Source organism: Nyctereutes procyonoides, unplaced genomic scaffold, assembly GCF_905146905.1.
Source record: "Nyctereutes procyonoides isolate TBG_1078 unplaced genomic scaffold, NYPRO_anot_genome, whole genome shotgun sequence".
In the NCBI taxonomy this organism is placed as follows: domain Eukaryota; kingdom Metazoa; phylum Chordata; class Mammalia; order Carnivora; family Canidae; genus Nyctereutes; species Nyctereutes procyonoides.
Genome location: NW_026575126.1, coordinates 76054283 through 76074125, shown reverse-complemented (window position 1 = coordinate 76074125; position 19843 = coordinate 76054283). Strand labels below are relative to the sequence as shown.

The 19843-nt window shown below is 44.0% G+C and overlaps 1 protein-coding gene across 1 annotated transcript in view; it reads right to left on the bottom strand.

Moving 5' to 3' along the window:
* The window catches only part of GALNT17 (polypeptide N-acetylgalactosaminyltransferase 17), a 437005-nt gene that overhangs the window by 97575 nt on the left and 319587 nt on the right, over nucleotides 1–19843 (bottom strand). Inside the window, exon 6 of the mRNA XM_055340858.1 lies at nucleotides 14541–14658. Within this exon, the coding sequence (XP_055196833.1) occupies nucleotides 14541–14658 (118 nt within the window). The remainder of the gene's footprint in view (nucleotides 1–14540; nucleotides 14659–19843) is intronic.

Below are 19843 nucleotides of genomic sequence, written 5' to 3'. Positions count from 1 at the left end.
AAATGACACTGAGGCACTGCTTCAAACCTACTGGATTTGTTAAAAGAAATATTGACAACCCCAATACTGGTAAAAATGTGAAACTCCTCGAACTCTCATACAGTGCTGGTGGGAGAGGAGAATGGTACTCTGGAGACCTGTTTGGCAATTTCTTAAAAAGTTAAACATATATCTTCCCTATATGCTAGCTATTGAATCTCTAGGTATTTGCCCCAGAGAAACCAAAACATATGTCCAAAAATGACTTTTCCATGAATACTCCTGACAGTTGCAAATGGGAAAACACCCAACTCTTCCTTCAGCAGGAAAATGAATGAACAAATTTATCATATATTCACACAGTAGAGTACTTCTCAGCAATAAGAGAGGAGGAGCTGCTGACATATACAACAACGAGACAGAATGTAAAAAAAAAACATTACTTGTGTTGAAAGAGTAAAGTATGTAAGATATGATTCCATTTATGTGAAGTTTTAAAACAGAAATGAGTCATCAGAAATCAGAAAATGGTTGCCTGGAAAGGGTGCTGGGAATGATAGCAACAGGGAGGCTCTTTAAGGCAATGGAAATGCTCAGATCATGTTTTGGGAGGTGATTACAGGGATCTATATTAATGTGAAATCCATCACTCTGAAAACTAAAAATAAGTATATTTTATTGTATTAAATAATACCTCAACAAAAACACATTTGAATGGGCAAACAAATCAATAATGACTGTAATGGATTTAGACACATAAAATATATATTTTAAAAAGCTACAAGTCCATTATATTACTGGGGGGAAAAGACCCTACTGGTCACCTTTAGAGGTTGCTATGGCACCGATTCATTATTCTAAAAATGTTTAAATGAAAGGAAAGAATTAAGCATTAATCCTGCCTTTCCTGTTTGAACTGTATTTCAGAGTATCCAAATAGTTGATGAAAAAAAGTTCCTTTTTGATAGGAGAGTTAGAGTTTATAAATGCAGAATTAATGTAAGATTTAAAAACCATCATTTCGTAGGCCCTAATGAAATAATGGATCTAGGCAATGATCATTAGTGGTTGCTAAAACCCTTAGGTGAAAGGTTGATGAGGAACTTTTATAAAGGATGAGTCAAGTTAACAACACATGAATCCACTACTGAAACTTAACATCACAAAGTGTGAAGCAACCAGATGATATGTATCTCCTGATGTGATGCAATAGGAAGTTTACAGTATTACCTGAAGTATTCTTGCAGGGGAGGAAAGAAGGGAGGGAGGGAGGGAGGAAGGAAGGAAGCCAAATCTAGTAAACTTTCTAATTCTAATTACAGTGGTTCCCCCTTATCCACAGGGGATATATTCCAAGATCCCAATGGATGCCTGAAACTGCAGATGTGCTGAACCCGAGAAATACTATGTTTTTTTCCTATGCAAACATTCCTATGATAAAGTTTCATTTATAAATAAGGCACAATAAGAGATTAACAAGAATAACTACTAATAAAATTTAACAATGATAACAATACACTGTAATAAAAGTAATGTGAATGTGGTCTCTCTCTGTCTCTGCCTCTCTCTCTATCTCAATATATCTGATTGCTCTACACTCATCCTTCCTTCTTCTTGTGGTGACATGATCTAATAAAATGCCTGTGTGATGAGACCAAGTGAGGTGAGTAATACAAGACATTGTGATGTAGCATTAGGCTACTATGACCTCCTGATGGCAATAAGTCAGGAGGATCACCTGCTTCCGGACCACAGTTGACCATGAGTAATGGAATCCATAGAAAGCAAAACTGCAGATAAGGGGGTGATTACAGCACAGTTTAGAGAACGTGGAGTTTAGAAGGAACATGTTAAAGACCTCAAGAGGAATCAATCTGCCAAATCCAGATTGTGCAAAACTTTACTGGGCAAATGTCTTGGGGTGGTCTTCAATAAATGAATGAAAGGGGAATAATAAAGGTGAGGGGAGTATTATAGATTAAAAGACACTTAAGAAGCAACCGTAAATGTGTGTGTGTGTGTGTGTGCACGTGTGCACATGTATGCACACACAAGTATATAGAGAGAGATCTCACAGACTTTTGAGATATGTTTTTGAGAAACATGGTCTGGGTACTGAATTTTACTAAGTGTAATTTTATGTTGAGCCTATGTTAGCAATGCGCTCTAAAGTTTTTGCAGCTGGAATGATAGGAGTCTAGGGATTTGCTTTCAGAAAGCTTAGGGGCAGTAGCTGAGAGACACATAGCGAAATGTTGACATTTGTTGAAAATGAATGATTAGTACATTTGGATTCATTAGACTGTTCTATTTTGGTGTATGTTTCAAATTTTCCATGATAAAATGTTGAATTAAGATAAAAGAAATTAACATAAAATGTAATGACTGAAAATTCTTCATTCTCCAATTTGTTCTGAGGGAAAAACATAGCAAGAGACCATAATCAAAACCCCTCATCCACTCAGGGTGGAATTCCCAGCCCATACAAAATTAGCATTAAAGAATTTTAGAAAGTCTATGGAGACCATTTTATTCTACAACTGACATCACATTGCCATCTGTCCTTTGGAAGGTCTCTTGAGGAAGATTTATTTGGGGGGGGGGTGAGCACATATGTGTGTGTTTTCAGTTCTCCTAGATTCATTAGCTCATTTTTCTTCTTTAAGGGAATAGCAATACATTTTAATAAAGATATCAAAATGGCCCTGGTATCTAATGCCAAAAACTGCTAAATTCACTTTCTGTTTCCATGTCCTATAAGGCACTATTCTGCAGCGTGGTAAGAATATCACTTAGCAGTGAGAGCTAGAAGAGCAAGGCAAGGTGTCACTGCGGATTTTAAAACATTGCAGGTAGGTGGCTCATCAGCTGGTGTTCTGATGGGGAGTTTGTGGGGGACTCACCATCTCCTTTTGGGAATCGTCATAAAAACAAACAGGTGAACACAGTGGGACTGGATGAGCCTCTAGGAAACTCATGTACTTGTATGAAACGGAGGTATGTAGTAGAGATATGAAAATTCTAAACATCTTTAAAAACCAAAATCTTTTCCCAAAAAAATATGCAGAAAAAGAGATGAAGAGTTCTCACTTTTAAAAAATCGTTTTTATGTGTCTTTTGGCCATCTGTAATGCCTTCTTTGGAAAAATGTCTCTTCAGGTCCTCTGCCCTTTTTTAAATCAGATTATTTACTCTTGCTTTTTTGGCATTGAGTTGTATAAATTCTTTATACACTTTGCATATTAGTCTCTTATTGGGTATATCATTTGAAAGTATCTTTCCCCCATTCGGTGGGTTCTTGCCATTTGCAACAACATCGATAACTAGAAGGTAGAATGCTAAGTGAATAAGTCAGTAAGAGAAAGACAAATACCATATGATTTCATGCATATGTAGAATTTATGAAACAAACAAACAAAATAAAAAAGAGACAAACAGGGCAGCCCGGGTGGCTCACCAGTTTAGTGCCGCCTTCAGCCTAGGGCCTGATCCTGGAGACCCGGGATTGAGTCCCACATCAGGCTCCCTGCAGAGAGCCTGCTTCTCCCTCTGCCTGTGTCTCTGCCTCTCTCTGTGTGTCTCTCATGAATAAATAAATAAAATCTTTAAAAAAAAAGGATACAAACAAAGAAGACTCTTAAATAGAACAAACTGGTGGTTGCCAGAGGGGAGGGAGGGTGAAATAGACAATAGAGGATGGGTGAAATAGATAAAAGAGATCAAGAGTACATTTATCATGATGAGCAGTGAGTACTGTATAGAATTGCTGAACCATTAGATACCTGAAAGTAATATAGCACTAAATGTTAATTATAATAAAACAATAACAACAATAACACTATTTTCCTAACTCTTTAACAGGTCATTGGCTCAAACCATAAAAGGTGTCACCATGCCCTAGCTCCTTTAAGCGGCTCTAAGCCCTAAGTGCCACAGTCCTGCAGATCCCCTAGTGAAATAGTGAACACCCTGCATTTGTACTGGAACCCCTCTACCAATTCACGCTCTTGACTGGGACTCCATCCTACTCCTACATTCCCTTTGACATCTCTGGTAGGTTACAAAGGACTGCTACTCCTTAAACCCAATGTTTCTGACGGAACTCAAGTCTCCACCTATAGAACTTCCTCTGTGCCCCTGTTCACTAAGTGAATCAATCCAGTTGCTGGGCAAGATGGGAAACATCTTCACATTCACTTTTCATTCATTCCTCCTATTCAATCACTCACCAGGTGCTGTTAATCATACCTCCTGAATGGTGCTCATCTCCACTCTCTCCTCTCCATGCCTCCCAAAGGACCAACTCTGGGAACCTACTACACATGCTCTTCTCTCAGCTGCCACAAACTCACTCTCTTGGTTTTTCTTTTATTCTGGCCTACTTCTCAGCCTCATTCCCAGTTATTCCTTTCATGCCTTAAATGTTGCTTTTTTTTCTGGGCTTCTGTATTGTCCTTTCTTCTCCTTTCTCTACACAACTTCTCTCGTTCAACTTCGGATATGATTGATGGACCAAGGATACTCAAGCCTACTTCAGACCTAAGGTCTCTCCTTAGCTTAATCTCTACACAGCCAACTACCTGCTGGACAATCTCGAGTGTTTCAGGGACTAAACTGAAAGCATCACCTTTCTGCCTTCTCACAACCCTCCTCCAATAGTGTTCCTTATCTCAGAGTAGCATTTCCATTTCCAGTAGCATTTCCCAGTTGCTAGAGCTAGTAATGTGGGCGTCAGCCTTGGCCTCCACTTCCCACTATTACCTTCATACACTCAATCTTCCTCTTATACTATCTCTTCTACTTTCTGAATTTGCCCATGTGTCTCCCACTGCCCCAACCATAGTCCACATTTCCTCACTGAGCCTTGCTTCCTCTGAGTCTACTCAGCTTTATAATTTATAATTTTCCATGTGGTCATCATAATGATCCTTTATTAGAAAAAGAAAAAGTCATACTACCTCACTTCCCTTAAATCCCTTCAAAGAACCTGGGTGATGGTATACATGGTATTACACACTCACACACACACCACACACATATGTGTATACACACACACATATATTTTTTTTTCAAAAGACATTTTTCAATATGTTCACAGTGGTCCTTAAAGAAAAGCCACATTCTTGTTTACAAGTCTTCCATAACCCAAGCCCCAACCAGATTGTTATCACCACATGCAATATGTTTACCTCTTTCTTTCTCTACTCCAGACATCTGGAATGCCTGCAGTTTCCAGAATATTTCCCTTTCAGAATCCCAAACCTTTGCACATACTATTCTCTCTTCCTAAAATATTATTTTTCTGTTAAGACATCTTATTAAAGTATGACTGACACACAAAAAGCTAGCCTTATTTAATGTATACACCTTGGTGAGTTTGAAGATATGTATATACCTATGGAACCATCATCACAATCTATGTTATAACATGTCTGTAACCTCCAAAAGTTCCCTCACATACTCTTTATTAATTAATTATTACTGTTAGTATCATTATTTTTTGGTAAGAACACTTAAATCATATGATCATCTCAAGATGCAGAAAAAGCATTTGACAAGGGCAGCCCGGGTGGCTCAGCGGGTTAGCATGCCTTCAGCCCAGGGCCTGATCCTGGAGACCCAGGATCCAGTCCCACATTGGGCTTCCCACAAGGAACCTACTTCTCCCTCTGCCTGTGTCTCTGCCTCTCTCTCTCTCTGTCTCTCATGAATAAATAAATAAAATCTTTAAAAAAAAAAGCATTTGACAAAATTCAACATCTGTTCATGATAAAAAAAAAAACTAAACATATTAGGTACAAAAGAAATGTACTTCACATGATAAAGCCCATATATGATAAGCCCAGAGCTGATATAAAACTCAGTAGTGATACTTAAATCTTTGCTTCTAAGATCAGAAACAAGGCAAGTATGTTGCCTCATTTGCCTTATTTCAGAAAAGGCATCAAAACTGAAAAGGAAGTGTAAAATTTTCTCTAGTTACAGATGACATGGTTGTATATATAGAAAATGTAAAGATTCCACCAAAAAACTGTTAGGTCTAATCAATGAATTCAGTAAAATTCCAGGATACAAAATTAACATACAAAAATCAGTAGCATCGCTATATAATAACAATGTATCTGACAAATGTATCTGACAAAAAGAAATAAAGAAAATGATCCCATTTACAATAGCATCAAAATAATAAAATACTTAGGAATAAACTTAACCAAGGTGGTAAAAGATCTCTACTCTCAAAACTGTAGGACATTGATGAAGGAAATTAATGAAGACACAAATAAGTGAAAGTATATCCCATGTTCATGGATTGAAAGAATTAGTATTGTTAAAATGTTCATACTACCAAAAGCCATCTATAGATTCAATGTAATCCCTATCAAGATTCCAATGTCACTTTTTGCAGAAGTAGAAAAAACAATTCTAACATTTATGTGAAACTATGAAAGACTTCAAATAACTAAAGTCATCCTGAGAAGAAAGTACAAAGTGAGAAGCCTCACATTTCCTGATTTCAAGCTATACTACAAAACTATATCAATCAAAATGTGTGATACAGACATAAAAATGGACATATTGAAAGCCCAGAAATAAACCCCAACATATATAGTCAACTAATATATGACAAGGGAGCCAAGAGTACTCAAAAGAGAAAAGACAATCTCTTTAAACAGTGCTGGGAAAATAAGATGTTCACATGTAGTAGAAAGAAATTGGACTTCTATCTTAACACCACTCACAAAAACTAGCTCAAAATGTATTAAAGACTTAAATGGAAGATGTGGAACCATGAAACTTCTAGAAGAAAACAGAAAAAGAGCTCTTTTGACAAGGGTATTGGCAATGATTTCTTGGATATGACACCTAAAGCATGAGCAACATCATAGATAATAAGTCAATGGCACTATATCAAACTAAAAAGCCTCTGCACAGTAAAATAAGTAATCAACAAAGTGAAGAGACAACTTATGGAATGGGAAAAATATTTGCAAACTCTATATCTGATAAGGGGCTAATATCCAAATTTATAAATAACTCATACAACTCAAAGGAAAAAATCAATAATTGGGAAAAAAGATCTGAATAGATATTTTTTCAAGGAAGACATATGAAAAGTCAGCAGGTACATGAAGTGATGATCAACATCATTAGTCATCAGGGAAATGCAAAGCAAACCACAATGAGCTATGACTTCATGCCTATTAGAATGGCCATCATCAAAAAGACAAGAAAAGGACCCCTTCTACAATGTTGATAAGAATGTAAATCAGTGCACTCGGTATGGAAAAGTATGGAAGATCCTCAAAAAAATTAAGAATAGAACTACCATACAATCCAGCAATTCCACTCTGAGGAATGTATCCAAGTGAAATAAGAATGCTACCTTCAAGAGATATATGCACCTCCATGTTTATAGCAGCACTATTTATAATAGTCAAGACATGGAAACAACCTAAGTATTCATTAACAGAAAAATGAATTAAAAATCATTATATATGTATATCAATTGATTTGTCAATAATGAAATATTATTCAGCCATAAAAAAAACGAGGAAATCTGCCATTTGTGATAATATGGATGGACCTTGACAGTATATGCTAATGACAAAAGTCAAAAAGAGATAGACAAATACTGCATGATCTCACTTATATGCAAAATTTAAAAACAAACTCTTAGAAAAAGAGATCAGATCTGTAGTTACCAGAGGCAGGGGATGGAGGAAGGGGAAAAGGTGCAAACTTCCAATTATAAGACAAATATGTACTAGGGATATAACGTACAGCATGATGAGTATAGTCAACACTGTTCTGGGATTTATATGAAAGTTAAAAGTGTAAATCCTAAGAGTTCTCATCATAAGGAATTTTTTCTGCTTTTTTATTTTTATTGTATCCATATGAGATGCTAACTAACTGCAATAATCATGTCACAAAATATGTAATTCAAACCAACATGCTGTACCACTTAAACTCATACAGTGATGTATGTCAATTATATATCAATAAAATAAACTAAAAAAATACAACACAAAGATCTACCCTCTTAGGGAATGCTGAAGGATGCAATGCAGTATTAACCACAGGCATCATGCGGTACTGGGGATCTATAGGATTTACTCATCTTGCATAACTAAAACTGCTTGGAACAGTCTTACTCCCACACTCCACACCCACATCTTCTTTGCCTATTTAAATTCACCTTATTTTTAAAGTCTTAAACATCATCCCCTTAGGGAGGCTCTTCCCAACTCCCTAGCCTAAGTTATATTCCCTTGCTAGGGATTCCCTTGCTAGCATCCTCCCAGCCTGTCTCTTCATACTGATCACACTGCTAGTTATTAGATGAATGGTTTTCCTGCCTGGCCATAAGTTTTATGGAAGTAGAAACCAGGCCAGTCACTGGTGCCCCCAGTGAAATCCGGCTAGAGCAGGGCAGGCAGTCAACACACCTCCTTTCTGTTCACAAGTGTTCCATTGAACTGTTGGCCACCTATAATACATTCATCTAGATTAAAGGCCAGTGCGTGAAACCCCAAGGCCAACCCTATCCCCAGCTGACCAGGAGCTTCACTCTGAATTTCATTACAGATATACTCTAATCCTATACAAGGAAGCGATTCACACAGCCAGGTATGCCCAGAGCCAGCAGGGAAGGGAGAACCAAAGACTCATACAATCTAAGGAGTGGGAACATCAAACAGAGCTGGTGGTCTGGTCTCCCCCTAGGAGTGACCATTATCCAAATCACAACATTCACTAGATGTAGCAGACTTGGGCCCAAGAGTTCCAAATAGAAGATAAAAGTCACAAGAGGCTTCTGGACATCAAGGGTTCTGAATGTCAAGGGTCTTGGAGAGGGCAGGGGGAATTCTGATGGTTAAGAGGGGTGCTGGATGATGAGTCCCAAATGAATGGAGGAGTGGCTGGGGTGGGGATCACGGCACCAGTCAGAGCTGTGTCATGTTCCTGTTTGAACTAAGACATCCATCTTCTTTTTTTTTTTTTAAAGATTTATTTATTTATGATAGACAGAGAGAGAGAGAGAGAGAGAGAGAGGCAGAGACACAGGCAGAGGAAGAAGCAGGCTCCATGCAGGGAGCCCGATGTGGGACTCTATCCCGGGACTCCAGGATCGTGCTCCGGGCCAAAGGCAGGCGCTAAACCGCTGAGCCACCCAGGGATTCCCCCCCTTTTTTTAAAAAAAAAGATTTATTTATTCCTGAGAGACACACACACACACACACACACACAGAGAGAGAGAGAGAGAGAGAGGCAGAGACACAGGCAGAGGGAGAAGCAGGCCCCATGCAGGGAGCCCGATGTGGGACTCTATCCCGGGACTCCAGGATCATGCCCTGGGCCAAAGGCAGGCATTAAACTGCTGAGCCACCCAGGGATCTCCGACATCCATCTTCTTCTGCCCTCAGTCATCAGCACTCCCAGGCCTCAGATTTTCAGACTCAAACTGGGACTGTATGTATACCAGGCCCCACCCCCGATACTCAGGCCTTCAGAGTTGGACCAAACTATACCATCAGCTTGAAAGAGACAAGAGACAAGGTGGGAAGCAAAACTGTGAGCAAGAGACCAGTGTAAGTGGAATACCTTTGGGGGTCTGGGGTTTTGGCCACTCCAGACAGCCTATAATTTCCAAATGACCCTTTGAAGGGGGCAGTCCTTCAAATCTGCTGCTGTTGTTACCCTAACTGGCTCAGGAACCATGAAGACCAGCACCTGTGGGTAACCCTGCAGGTCTTCAGAGTCTTGAACTCAAGTGGACTGGGCTGGGCCAGATGGCAGGGATGCCACCCTTGGGCCCACTTGGGTCATGAGAATGGCATCCCAATCCCTTAGGAAAATGACATGGCCCCAGAGACACCATGCACCATGCAGCCAGCAGCTGTGGCAGCCAAATCAGACTCTGCTATTTAAGAACATCACTATCACTCCGAGCAAACTAAAATATACATATCCTCTGCCCATTGCTCACCATGACGTGAGTCTGATTCTTAGCCATGACTGTTGCTGAGCCTCCTGTAAAGGCTTCACCAGGGGGAAGCCCCTGGGGCTCCATCACCCCTGTGCCTTCCCATACCCTCTAGTTTACTGACCTGCATCATGAATCACTGGTTCACAAATACTTACCAAAATGTACACACACACAGTCCTTGGGGTCCTGATCAAGCAAAGATACTTTCTGAGAGTCTGAGGATCTGGTACAGTCCTTCTCTTGTCCTTCTTTGGGAATGGCTGCCCAACAGGATTCAGTAGACTTGTGTGCCACCCTTTTTTATAAGGCTTCAGAATAAGATAGTGCCTCTTCTTCCCAGAGAAGTCTGATATATTAGAGAAATCTGAGGCCATCTGATTTTACACCACTTAAAAGTAATCCATCTGGTCTTCTGTCCTTGGAGAATTTTTTCTCTCTTACCATTTAGACATGTTACAATAATATGCCTTGTTAATAGTTTCTGATTAATGTTACTCAGTACAAGATGAAATCTTTCATTTCTAATCTCATTTATTTTCTGGGTCCTAAAAAGATTTTTTTTCCCTTTCCTGTATCAATTGCTTTGGTCACGGGCAAGCTGCCTTTCACCTAAACAACAGCCCAAGAATCAACCCTGCTGGTGTTTTTTTCTCCTGAACCATAGTAGGACTTTGTACTTTTATTCTTGTGATACATCTACCCTTCCTGAGGATGGAAATCAAAAGTAATAAAAAATGTCAAAGAAGAGTCAGAAAGATTGCAGATGGACCTATTTCTTGGTGAAAAAAATCACAAAGGAATGTTCTCATATCAAAACTTTCCTACTTAACTAAAGCATACGATTCTGCGTCATTTCTCTTTTTTAAAGGATTATATTTGTTTATTTTTATTTTTAAAATATTTTATTTATTTATTCATGAGAGATGTAAAGAGAGAGGCAGAGACATAGGCAGAGGGAGACCCTGATGCAGGACTCGACTCCAGGACCCTGGGATCACGCCCTGAGCCAAAGGCAGATGCTTAACTGACTGAGCGACCCTGGCGCCCCGATTTTGTGTCATTTCTTGCAGGTTCATTTGTATAACTGTATATGTGTGTGTGTGTGTGTGTGTGTATATCAAACAAAGCTCTGATTTTTTTTCAAGCAATAGGAATGGCTTTCTTAACAATGTATTTACTATTCACGTAATTTGTGTTCTGAGCAGCATAACATAGCACAGAATGAAAGATAATGAATATAGTTTGTAAAACAGATTACTTCATGTAATCAGAAACCCCATAGTTGCTTGGTCCAAACACCTGCCTGGTACCTTCACGGGCTGGTACCCAAGAGGGCCCAGGCCGTGCGGGATGGCGGGGGAGGAGGAAGGGCTCCCTGTGGGGCTGCGGTGGCTGTGAGGGCCACCAAGAAGAAGGCCTTGAAAGATGTGGATCCTCATCTGAGCTCCTTTCTGAGGAAAGGTAGGTATTTGCCAAGAAGCGGGCTAGGTCACGGTGTGAAACAGAATCACCGGGGAAGCTTGTTAAAATACAGGTTTGCTGAAATGCACCCCAGAGCATCTGACTCAGCAGGAATGAAATGGGGCCCGAGAATCCGCATGTGTAATAAGCTCCCAGATGAAGTCAGTGCTGCTGGTCAGGGACCACACCGTGTGAACCAAAGAACAGTGCGTGTGTACGGCAGCTACAGGGACCCTCAATGCAGGCTGTGGCCTTGATGACCCCACAGCACTCACCTCTTGCTTTAAGCCCTGACAGAAAACCAAGGCTTCTCCAGAGTCGGCTGATAACTCACAGGACCACATGATCAATGGGAAATAAGGCACGAACAGTCCCACGTCTCCAGTGGGACACTGGATATGCCTGAGTATACAGTAAGAGGCGGGTAATCGCACTGGAGGGTGGCATCTGTGCGCTAATCCATGTGAAGCTTTCAAAAGGCGTGCAGAGAGCAGCCAGGAGCTGGACTGAAGTACAGCTAAGGCTGGGAGCCGGCTCCGTGGACTGTTACTCCAGCCTGTTCACAAGGAGCAGTGGAGTAGAACTCACCGGGCCCCGAGCTGGTGCGACCCCGGCTGTGGTGCGCTGGCTGTGCTTCAAGGTGGAAATGGCCAAGCCCCCTGCCCCCTTCATGGGTGGGGCCAGCCACACAGCACTGTCACCATCATCACCACTGAGCCTGGGGGGCAGAGGACCCCCCACAGACCTTTGCAAGGTCCAAGTTAGTGCAAAGCAAATGCTTTTCCAAGTGTGGGTAGTCCAAAAGAGTCTTCCCCAGTCGTAGCACTGAATTCTGCTGTCGCAGCCTGTGTTCCCCAGAATGCAGTGGGCAATGGCAATCAAATATGGGCATCTCCCCTGTCCCCATAACCCCTCTACCTGTGTCCCTAGCTCCACAGGGGCAGTGCTCCACCCACCATCTGGTTCTCCCCTCTGTTGGCGACATCTTACTCTTCATGGACTTCCTTCTATCAGCATTTAGAGACATCCAAATCTCTCTTATCTCAAAAATAAAAATAAAAAGCTTAACTCTTTCAATGTAGGGCTTCTATCAGCTCATCTCTTTCACATATAAGTACCTGGAACAAGTTATCACAGACTCCTAACAGACCTTCATTCCGGCCTTAATCTAACAGGCTCCTACTGAGCCACATGCCGAGCATGGTTCTAATGCTTGGGACACAAAGGTGAGCCCGACAAAGATCTGGGTCCCATAAAGCTTGTAATCTAGTGAGGGCAAGGTAGAGAAAAACAATACTCATAATAAATAAGTAAGTTCTAGGGCATGCCAGAGGTCAGTGAGAACTCAAAAAAAAGGGGGGGGGGCAGCAGAACAACACAAAGAGAAATGAGAAGGGCCGGAGGAAGGTTAGAGGTCTAAGTTATAGGCCCAGTTCAACATGCTGGGCCCAGATCTTTTTCTTCAGTTAAACTCCAAATGGATGAATGACAAGTATATTCACTATAATCACTTATTCATGGGCTTTTTAATTTCAGGGCTTTACAAAGAAATTCTATACAAATTCCATCGAGCAAAGAACCCAGCCTGACATGGAAAGCACAGGAAGAGCCTGCAATCGTCAAAAGGGAGTGATTTCAGGAGGCAGGGAAAGTCCTCACCATCCCCTTTCAGTCCTGCGGCCCAGAAGGACATGACATCATGAGGGCACGCCGCCTTTCATTCCACTAAGGGTGATGAAGGGTAGATGTGGGGCTGATGGGAGGTACTGAGCAGTTAGGGATAAACAAGAGAGATCAGATGCAAAAAGCAGGCTTTGACTGGGGTGGGCGATCCGTCCCGGTGTCTGCCCAGTAGAATGAAAGTGAGTGTGGTAGAGGGATGCAAAAGAAATTCAGTAAATGTTAAACCTTACAATTGTTTTCTGAGCTGTTGCCAACAAGCCTGCTTCCCAGGGGTTCAGGTATGCAAAGGTTCGGGACAAAGGGCAGTGGACACAGAGGCCCCAGCTGGGGGTGCCCCCACTACCTCCTCTGTGGCATGGATGAAGACATGGAGTTAAGTGGTCACCGTGTCCTCAAGGAGCACCCACCCCAGCTCCTGGCTGGGGTTCGTTTATCTTAACTCTAAAACAAAGAGGTTGGAATGCATCAATGTGGCCAACTTGCATTTTTTCTACACTGGGATTCATTTTTTTTCAAACAAAATCTTAAGCAAAACACAGTACAACTGACCCCTGAACAACGCGGGAGTTTAGGGCACTGACCACCTGCGTGCAGTTAAAACTCCATAAATAAACCCTTGACTCTCCAGAAACTTAACTGCTCATAGCCCACTGCTGACCAGAAGCCTTACTGATACCTTCAACAGCAGATTAACACGTATTTTGTGTGTTATGTGTATCATATCCTGTATTCTCACGATAAAGGAAGCTAGAGGAAAAATTGTAATTAAAAAGACCATAAGGCAGAGAAATACATTTACAATATTATACTGTATTTATCGAAAAAGTCTGCATATAAGGGAACCTGTGTAGTTCAAACTTGTGTTAAACGTCAACTGTATATAACAAGATACCTAACAGTGAGGTTGATCTGGGCTGGGTCCAGCAAGAGGCCCATTCTGCATCTTATCATTCCTCTCCCCCCCCCACCCTCCTTAGAAACATTTCTAAGGAAAGGAAAGGTCCCACAGAACATGGTCCCCCTCTCTTCTGGCATATTCTGGCATCTGATGGTTCTCTGGTGCACATGAATTGTCAAAATGCATGAGATAGAAGTACTCATTGAGGAGATCATCTAATTTCAAGAAAAACTTAAGGGAAGAATTAAAACTGGATGGAAGCGGGAACCAAACTCTCTGGTCATGTCTAAATTGGGTCACCAAAGCATGAAACACATTGTTCAATCTTTGAAGAAAGGAAAGCCCAGGGACCGCCCCCCCCACACACACAAAGAGGGTACAACCCTGCTGGCACATCCTCAAGAGCGAGGCTGGGTGAATGCCTCTGCCATTTACCAGCCAAAGAAGCTTTAAATACACATTCAGGGTGACCAACAGCTCTGCTCACAAACATAAATAAACCAGGGGGAAAGGATGCCACGCACAAACCTTGATTCCAAGTTCGATATTTTCTCCCCCATACACATCCATTCCAGGGTCGAGAAGACCGATTTCACCAAAGAACTTCCTGTTGACCACAAAGGAGCAGCCAATCATGGCTGGAGTCCTGCGGGAGAGAGAAAGAAGTTACAGTCAGCTGATAGGTGTATTGTTCGGCCGAGAGAAAGAAGGAAATCCTAACATTTGCAACAGGAGAGCCTTGCAGGTGTTGGGCTAAGTGAGGTAAGTCAGACAGAGAAAGGAAAATATTCTATGTTCTCACTTATATATGGAATCTAAAAAGGTTGAACTCATAGAAACAGAGTAGAATGGTGGTTAGTTAGAAGGGGGAATTGGGGAGATGCTGGCCAAAAGGCTCTACACTTGCAGTTTGAAGATGAATACATTCTGGAGATTGAGGGCACAGCACTGTGATTATAGTCAAGAATACCTGCACCACATACTACGAGACTAGATCTCAAATGTTTTCACTACAAAGTGAAAGATAATTATGTGACGTGAAGGAGACACAGGCTAATGCTATGGTGGTGATCATACTGCCATATATCAATGTATCAAGTCAACGTGTTGTACACCTAACCCAATGTTACATGTCAATTAAATCTTAATTTTTTTAAAAAGGGAGAAGCTAAAGCCACTAAGGTGATAGTACCAGAAGTCTCTCTGCAGGCAATGTCACAACAGGTGTTGGATTTCACTCTGGCAAATCAAGAAACTTCCCTGAAGTCCTCAATTCTCATACTCCCTTTCTCCCTAAAGCTCTGTTTTAGCTTCAGACCAATTAGGATACCCAAAACATCTAGTGGCAACCCGGCTTCTGGAAAGCTTACACAGGATGTTCTCATACACACATGGGGTCTGCAAACATAGGAACGGTTCCTGTGGCAGCTCTGGCAACAGCTGCGTGACAGGATGAGCGCCCCTGGGCAATCGCAGAGAAGCTCAGAGGTAAGGACCAAGAGGGAGAAGACTTATCCAGGAGACCATCGGTGCCAGGGGAGACCACCTCAGCCTGCTGGAAGGGTGCCCAGTAGGAAATATGAAAAGTATCGGCAGGGTGGCCTATGACCATAAAGTCTGGAAACAAAGATTTGCACTTTTTTTAAAAGATTTTATTTATTTATTCATGAGACACACACACACACACACACAGAGAGAGAGAGAGAGAGAGAGAGAGAGAGAGAGAGAGGCAGAGACACAGGCAGAGGGAGAAGCAGGCTCCATGCCAGGAGCCCAACGTAGGACTGGATCCAGGGTCTCCAGGATCACGTCTTGGGCTAAAGGCGGCGCTATACCGCTGAGCCACCTGAGCTGCCCCTGCACTTTATTTTTTAATATATTTATCTCCTTGATGATTTCTTCTAGAGTGGGCTGTAGGCATAAGCTGGCTCAATGCAAATCAGAGGCAAAAACCATCTGAAGCAAAGCATCAAGGATGTATGTGCAGAAGATGGAAATATGGTATTAATCCACCACGTTCACTGCAATTCCACAGGAAGCAGAAAAGCATGCATTTCTAGTGAGGGAGAGCTCACTGTGCTCTCCAGAAAAGACTTTGTGGAGGACCAGGCAAAAGCCAGGCTGCCACAAGCCACAAACACTGTTAATGCTTTCCAGAGGAAAAGAGACAGGAAGGCCAGTGAAACTCCCCTGGGGCCACCAGGAAGCTGTTCATTAGGTGAAATTTTCTTGAGCTGAACCATAAACCTCAATGTCAGAGGCTCATTTGCTCTTGACTTTGAGCTTGAGTTTCACCTGAAGGTCCAGATTTCTGATTCCATGGAACACCTCTTGGTACCCATGTGGCAGGGCAGCAGAGAGGCACACCGGAAAAATCAGTGCTCAGAGTTCATCAGGGTAGTTTGAATGTCGGTGTTGCCACTGAGAACCATACTTGTGTGATATTAATGGAATGCTCAGGATCCCAGGTAAGTCCCTACAGAGTATTGCTTTGTAAAGAGATGCAACGTGCACAGAGGAGGGACCCGATGAATACCACTCCTCTGCCCTCTCATCGTGAGGCCCTTCTGCAATGATTTCCCCAGAAATCATGTGAGCCCATCCCCGACCCCCAGGCTCAGTTAACTGAGCCAGGAATGAGCACCAAACTCAAACTGGGTCAACCGAATCATGTTTTTCCTAAAACTCAGAGTTGGGATTAGGGGGATGCTGGAAGTAAGAACCACATGGTCTCATTCATCTTCAGGACTCAGGGCACCATTTTGAGGCACCTGCACTGGTCCCCGTGTACACATGTGTGATTGTGCAGAGGAAGGAAGCAGATGAACAGGGGAGGAATGAGGCCTTGGCGAGAGACTGCCTGGTGGCTTTGGCCTCCCATCAGCTGACAAGCCCAGCTCTGTTCTCTGTCCCTGGGTCACGCGAGAGGTCCCCCGAGTCCTTGGGCTCTTATCTCCTTGACTCACGCTCTGAATAGGTTTCTGTTTTTCGCCACCCAGCAGTGATGAGAACACGTTATCTTCTCCTAGGTATGATCATGGGGGTGAGAAAGGATGTGTTATCATGCAGCCAGGAGAGCAAACTGCAGCGAAGAGTCATTCTGGGGGAGCTAAGCACCAAAGTCCACCCAAGTGATAGAGAAATGCCAGCTTCTTGGGCATGGGAGGTGCAGGGATCTGTAGAGGATGGGGAACAGAAGGCAGCACCAGAACACCTCAGTTTCCTTGAGGGCATGCTGAGCGCATCAAGAAATTCTGGTAAGCTAGAACGATCTCCCCAAAGCCTACGCTTAGCATCCAGCAATTCCCAACATCACCATAGGCACATGACTAAGATCCTGCCCCAACGTGCTGTACTTCCTAGCGCCTCCAGGGCAAGCAAGGCTGCTGAAATCAGACGGCACTGTCAGGCAACAAGCACTCTCCATGGGCTGGCTTTGGATGAAGGGGTGCTTCTCCTGCACCACCCACCTGCACTACCATCGCCAGGATGGCTTTTAGAAAATGCAGAGCCCTGAGTGTGACCCAGAATCATGGAAACAGGTCTCCAGAGATGGGACGCAGGAGCTTGGGTCTGTTGCAACAGCTCCATCCTGCCGAGCCATCTGTCCCTCCACCGGTCAGGTCCCCGAGGGCAGAGAAGTTATCCCCCTGGCTTCGTGTTGGTTCCCAGGAGCTAGTGCCTCCCTCGCTGGCACAGAGCCGGCAGCCGTCGGCTGCTGCTGAACAAAGGAATAAATAGAACACAGCTGGGTGACTGTCCCTGCGGGGCTGGGCTCTGTGAGGTCTCAGGGCACACCAGCTGAACTGGACCGGAACCCAGGGACAGCAAGGAAGCGTGCTGTAGCTAGGGCTGACCAGGAGGGGTGAGGAATGGAGGAGGAGGTGAGGGAGGATGAGGAGGACATGGAGGAGGGTTGAAGAGGAAGGGGGGATGGGCTTCAAAGCAGGAAACTTGGACTGTTGAGGAGTGTAGACAGGCTGCTTTTACTTCCAGCTCCCTCTTGGACTGCCCTTCGGGAAACATCTTTCCCTGTCAAGCAGTGTGATATTTAGTATAACCGGCTTCATCTGAATACTTTTCACCGGCAGTGGCGAGGAGAGAAGAATTCACAGTAGGATTTGCCCTGGGTCCCCTCTCTGCCAGCCACAGCTCTGGTCAGCATGTTCAACCAGGTGCCCTACCATGAGCCCTAGGAAGCCTCACGACAGGACTGAGAGGTCTCCAAGGGTCTCCTCATTGAAAGCAGGCCAGCTGGCACCAGGGCCCATGGGAGACCCCGTAGAGCAGGCCTCAGGGCACATCCGGGGCAGGCCCTCAGAAGCTGAAGGTGAAGGGTGGGTGGCTGGTCCTGAGGAGATGGAGACGTGGAACAGACACGTGACCCTTACTGTCGGAGCTGGCCTGTGAAAAGGTCCCCTAAAGGCCACGGGGGAAAAAACCTGCCACGGTGTACAGCATTCCACATCTTGGCTCTCTAGTGAGGTGGCACCAGACAGGGACAGTGGAAGAGGGAGGCTGGGACCAGCCTGGAGATCAGCCCCCAGGAGGTGGCCTTGCTGCTGTCACTAGGGAGGCCAAGGCTCCCGCGCTACAGGAGCAGGGCTCCGAGACCTGCCACACCGCGCTGGGAGGGGTTCAGGGCTCCCAGCAGGTGGCTTCTGTGGAACTGGGGAACGTGGAGACTGAAGAATGAAACACGTGTCCCCACCCACGGCTAGGGCCAGCCAGCATTTCTCGTGAGGTCAGTGGGACAACTGCTCTGAATTCTGGAACTCTCCAGTGGGACTGCTGATGAGCAGCTGTCTTTCTGCACAGGGAGGAGTGGGTGTCCAGCAGAACACCATCTCCCAGCCCCAACCTGGGAGCCGCCATGCTGCGGGCAGGGCTGGCCAGACACCATCCTTGGCCAAGCTTGCTCCCCCCCAGTCTCCCTGCCACCCGCGCAGGGGTGCCCGCTCCGGCTGACGGTGCCTCGGGATCCTGGGACGTGCGCCTACTGCCTTGCTCCCCAGACTCAGCTGCAGCTACCACCATCAGTGCAAACATTTCAATTCGAAATCATTCAAAAACGATAATCATATTAAGGGATCTGCCAAAGTCTAATAGCTCTATTACAGAGGAGAAGAACAGAAATTAAAAATAATCACTTTTATTGTTGCTGTTGCGCAGAATATATGCAACATGTGCAACAGTTCCAGCCGGGAGGCAGAGGAGGAAGGGAGGCTTTCCACCCCAGCCAAAACCTTCTCGATGGCCCTGCTTCCTCTTCTTATAGGTGCTGAAGGGCCCCTCTGGGTTCTAAGTGTCCCCTCCAAGACCCCTCACTGGCTCCCCATTCTCTCCCCACTTAAGGACAGGATCTTCCTTAGCTTCGCTGTCCTACTCACCACCTGCTCAGCTGTACACCTCCCAGCTTCCACGGCCTGGTCGCTCCGGCCATTCGTCATTCAGAAAGCGTGTCCCAGTTTATGGCTGTACCTCCTCCTCGGAAGCATCCTCCCCAAGACCACCTCCGTCTATGCAAGTCCTACCCACCCTTCCAAATGCATTTCTTTCTGAAAAACATTAATCTTCTACGTCACAAAAAAAAAAAAGGAATCCCTACCTTAGAGAAAATACACCTTACAAAAATAAGGAAACAAAAATCCTGGCTTTCTGACCAAGCAGCCTCAATTCTAATGACCACCCCCAGCTTTCCGGCTCGCCTCCTTGAGCGCTGCGGCCCTACTGTCTTTCTGTCCCACTGGCCCTGCGGACCCCTCTCTAGCCAGCCTAAAGCCACATCAGCTGGCATCATGGTCCCCTGGAGCCATCCCCCTTTGCTGTAC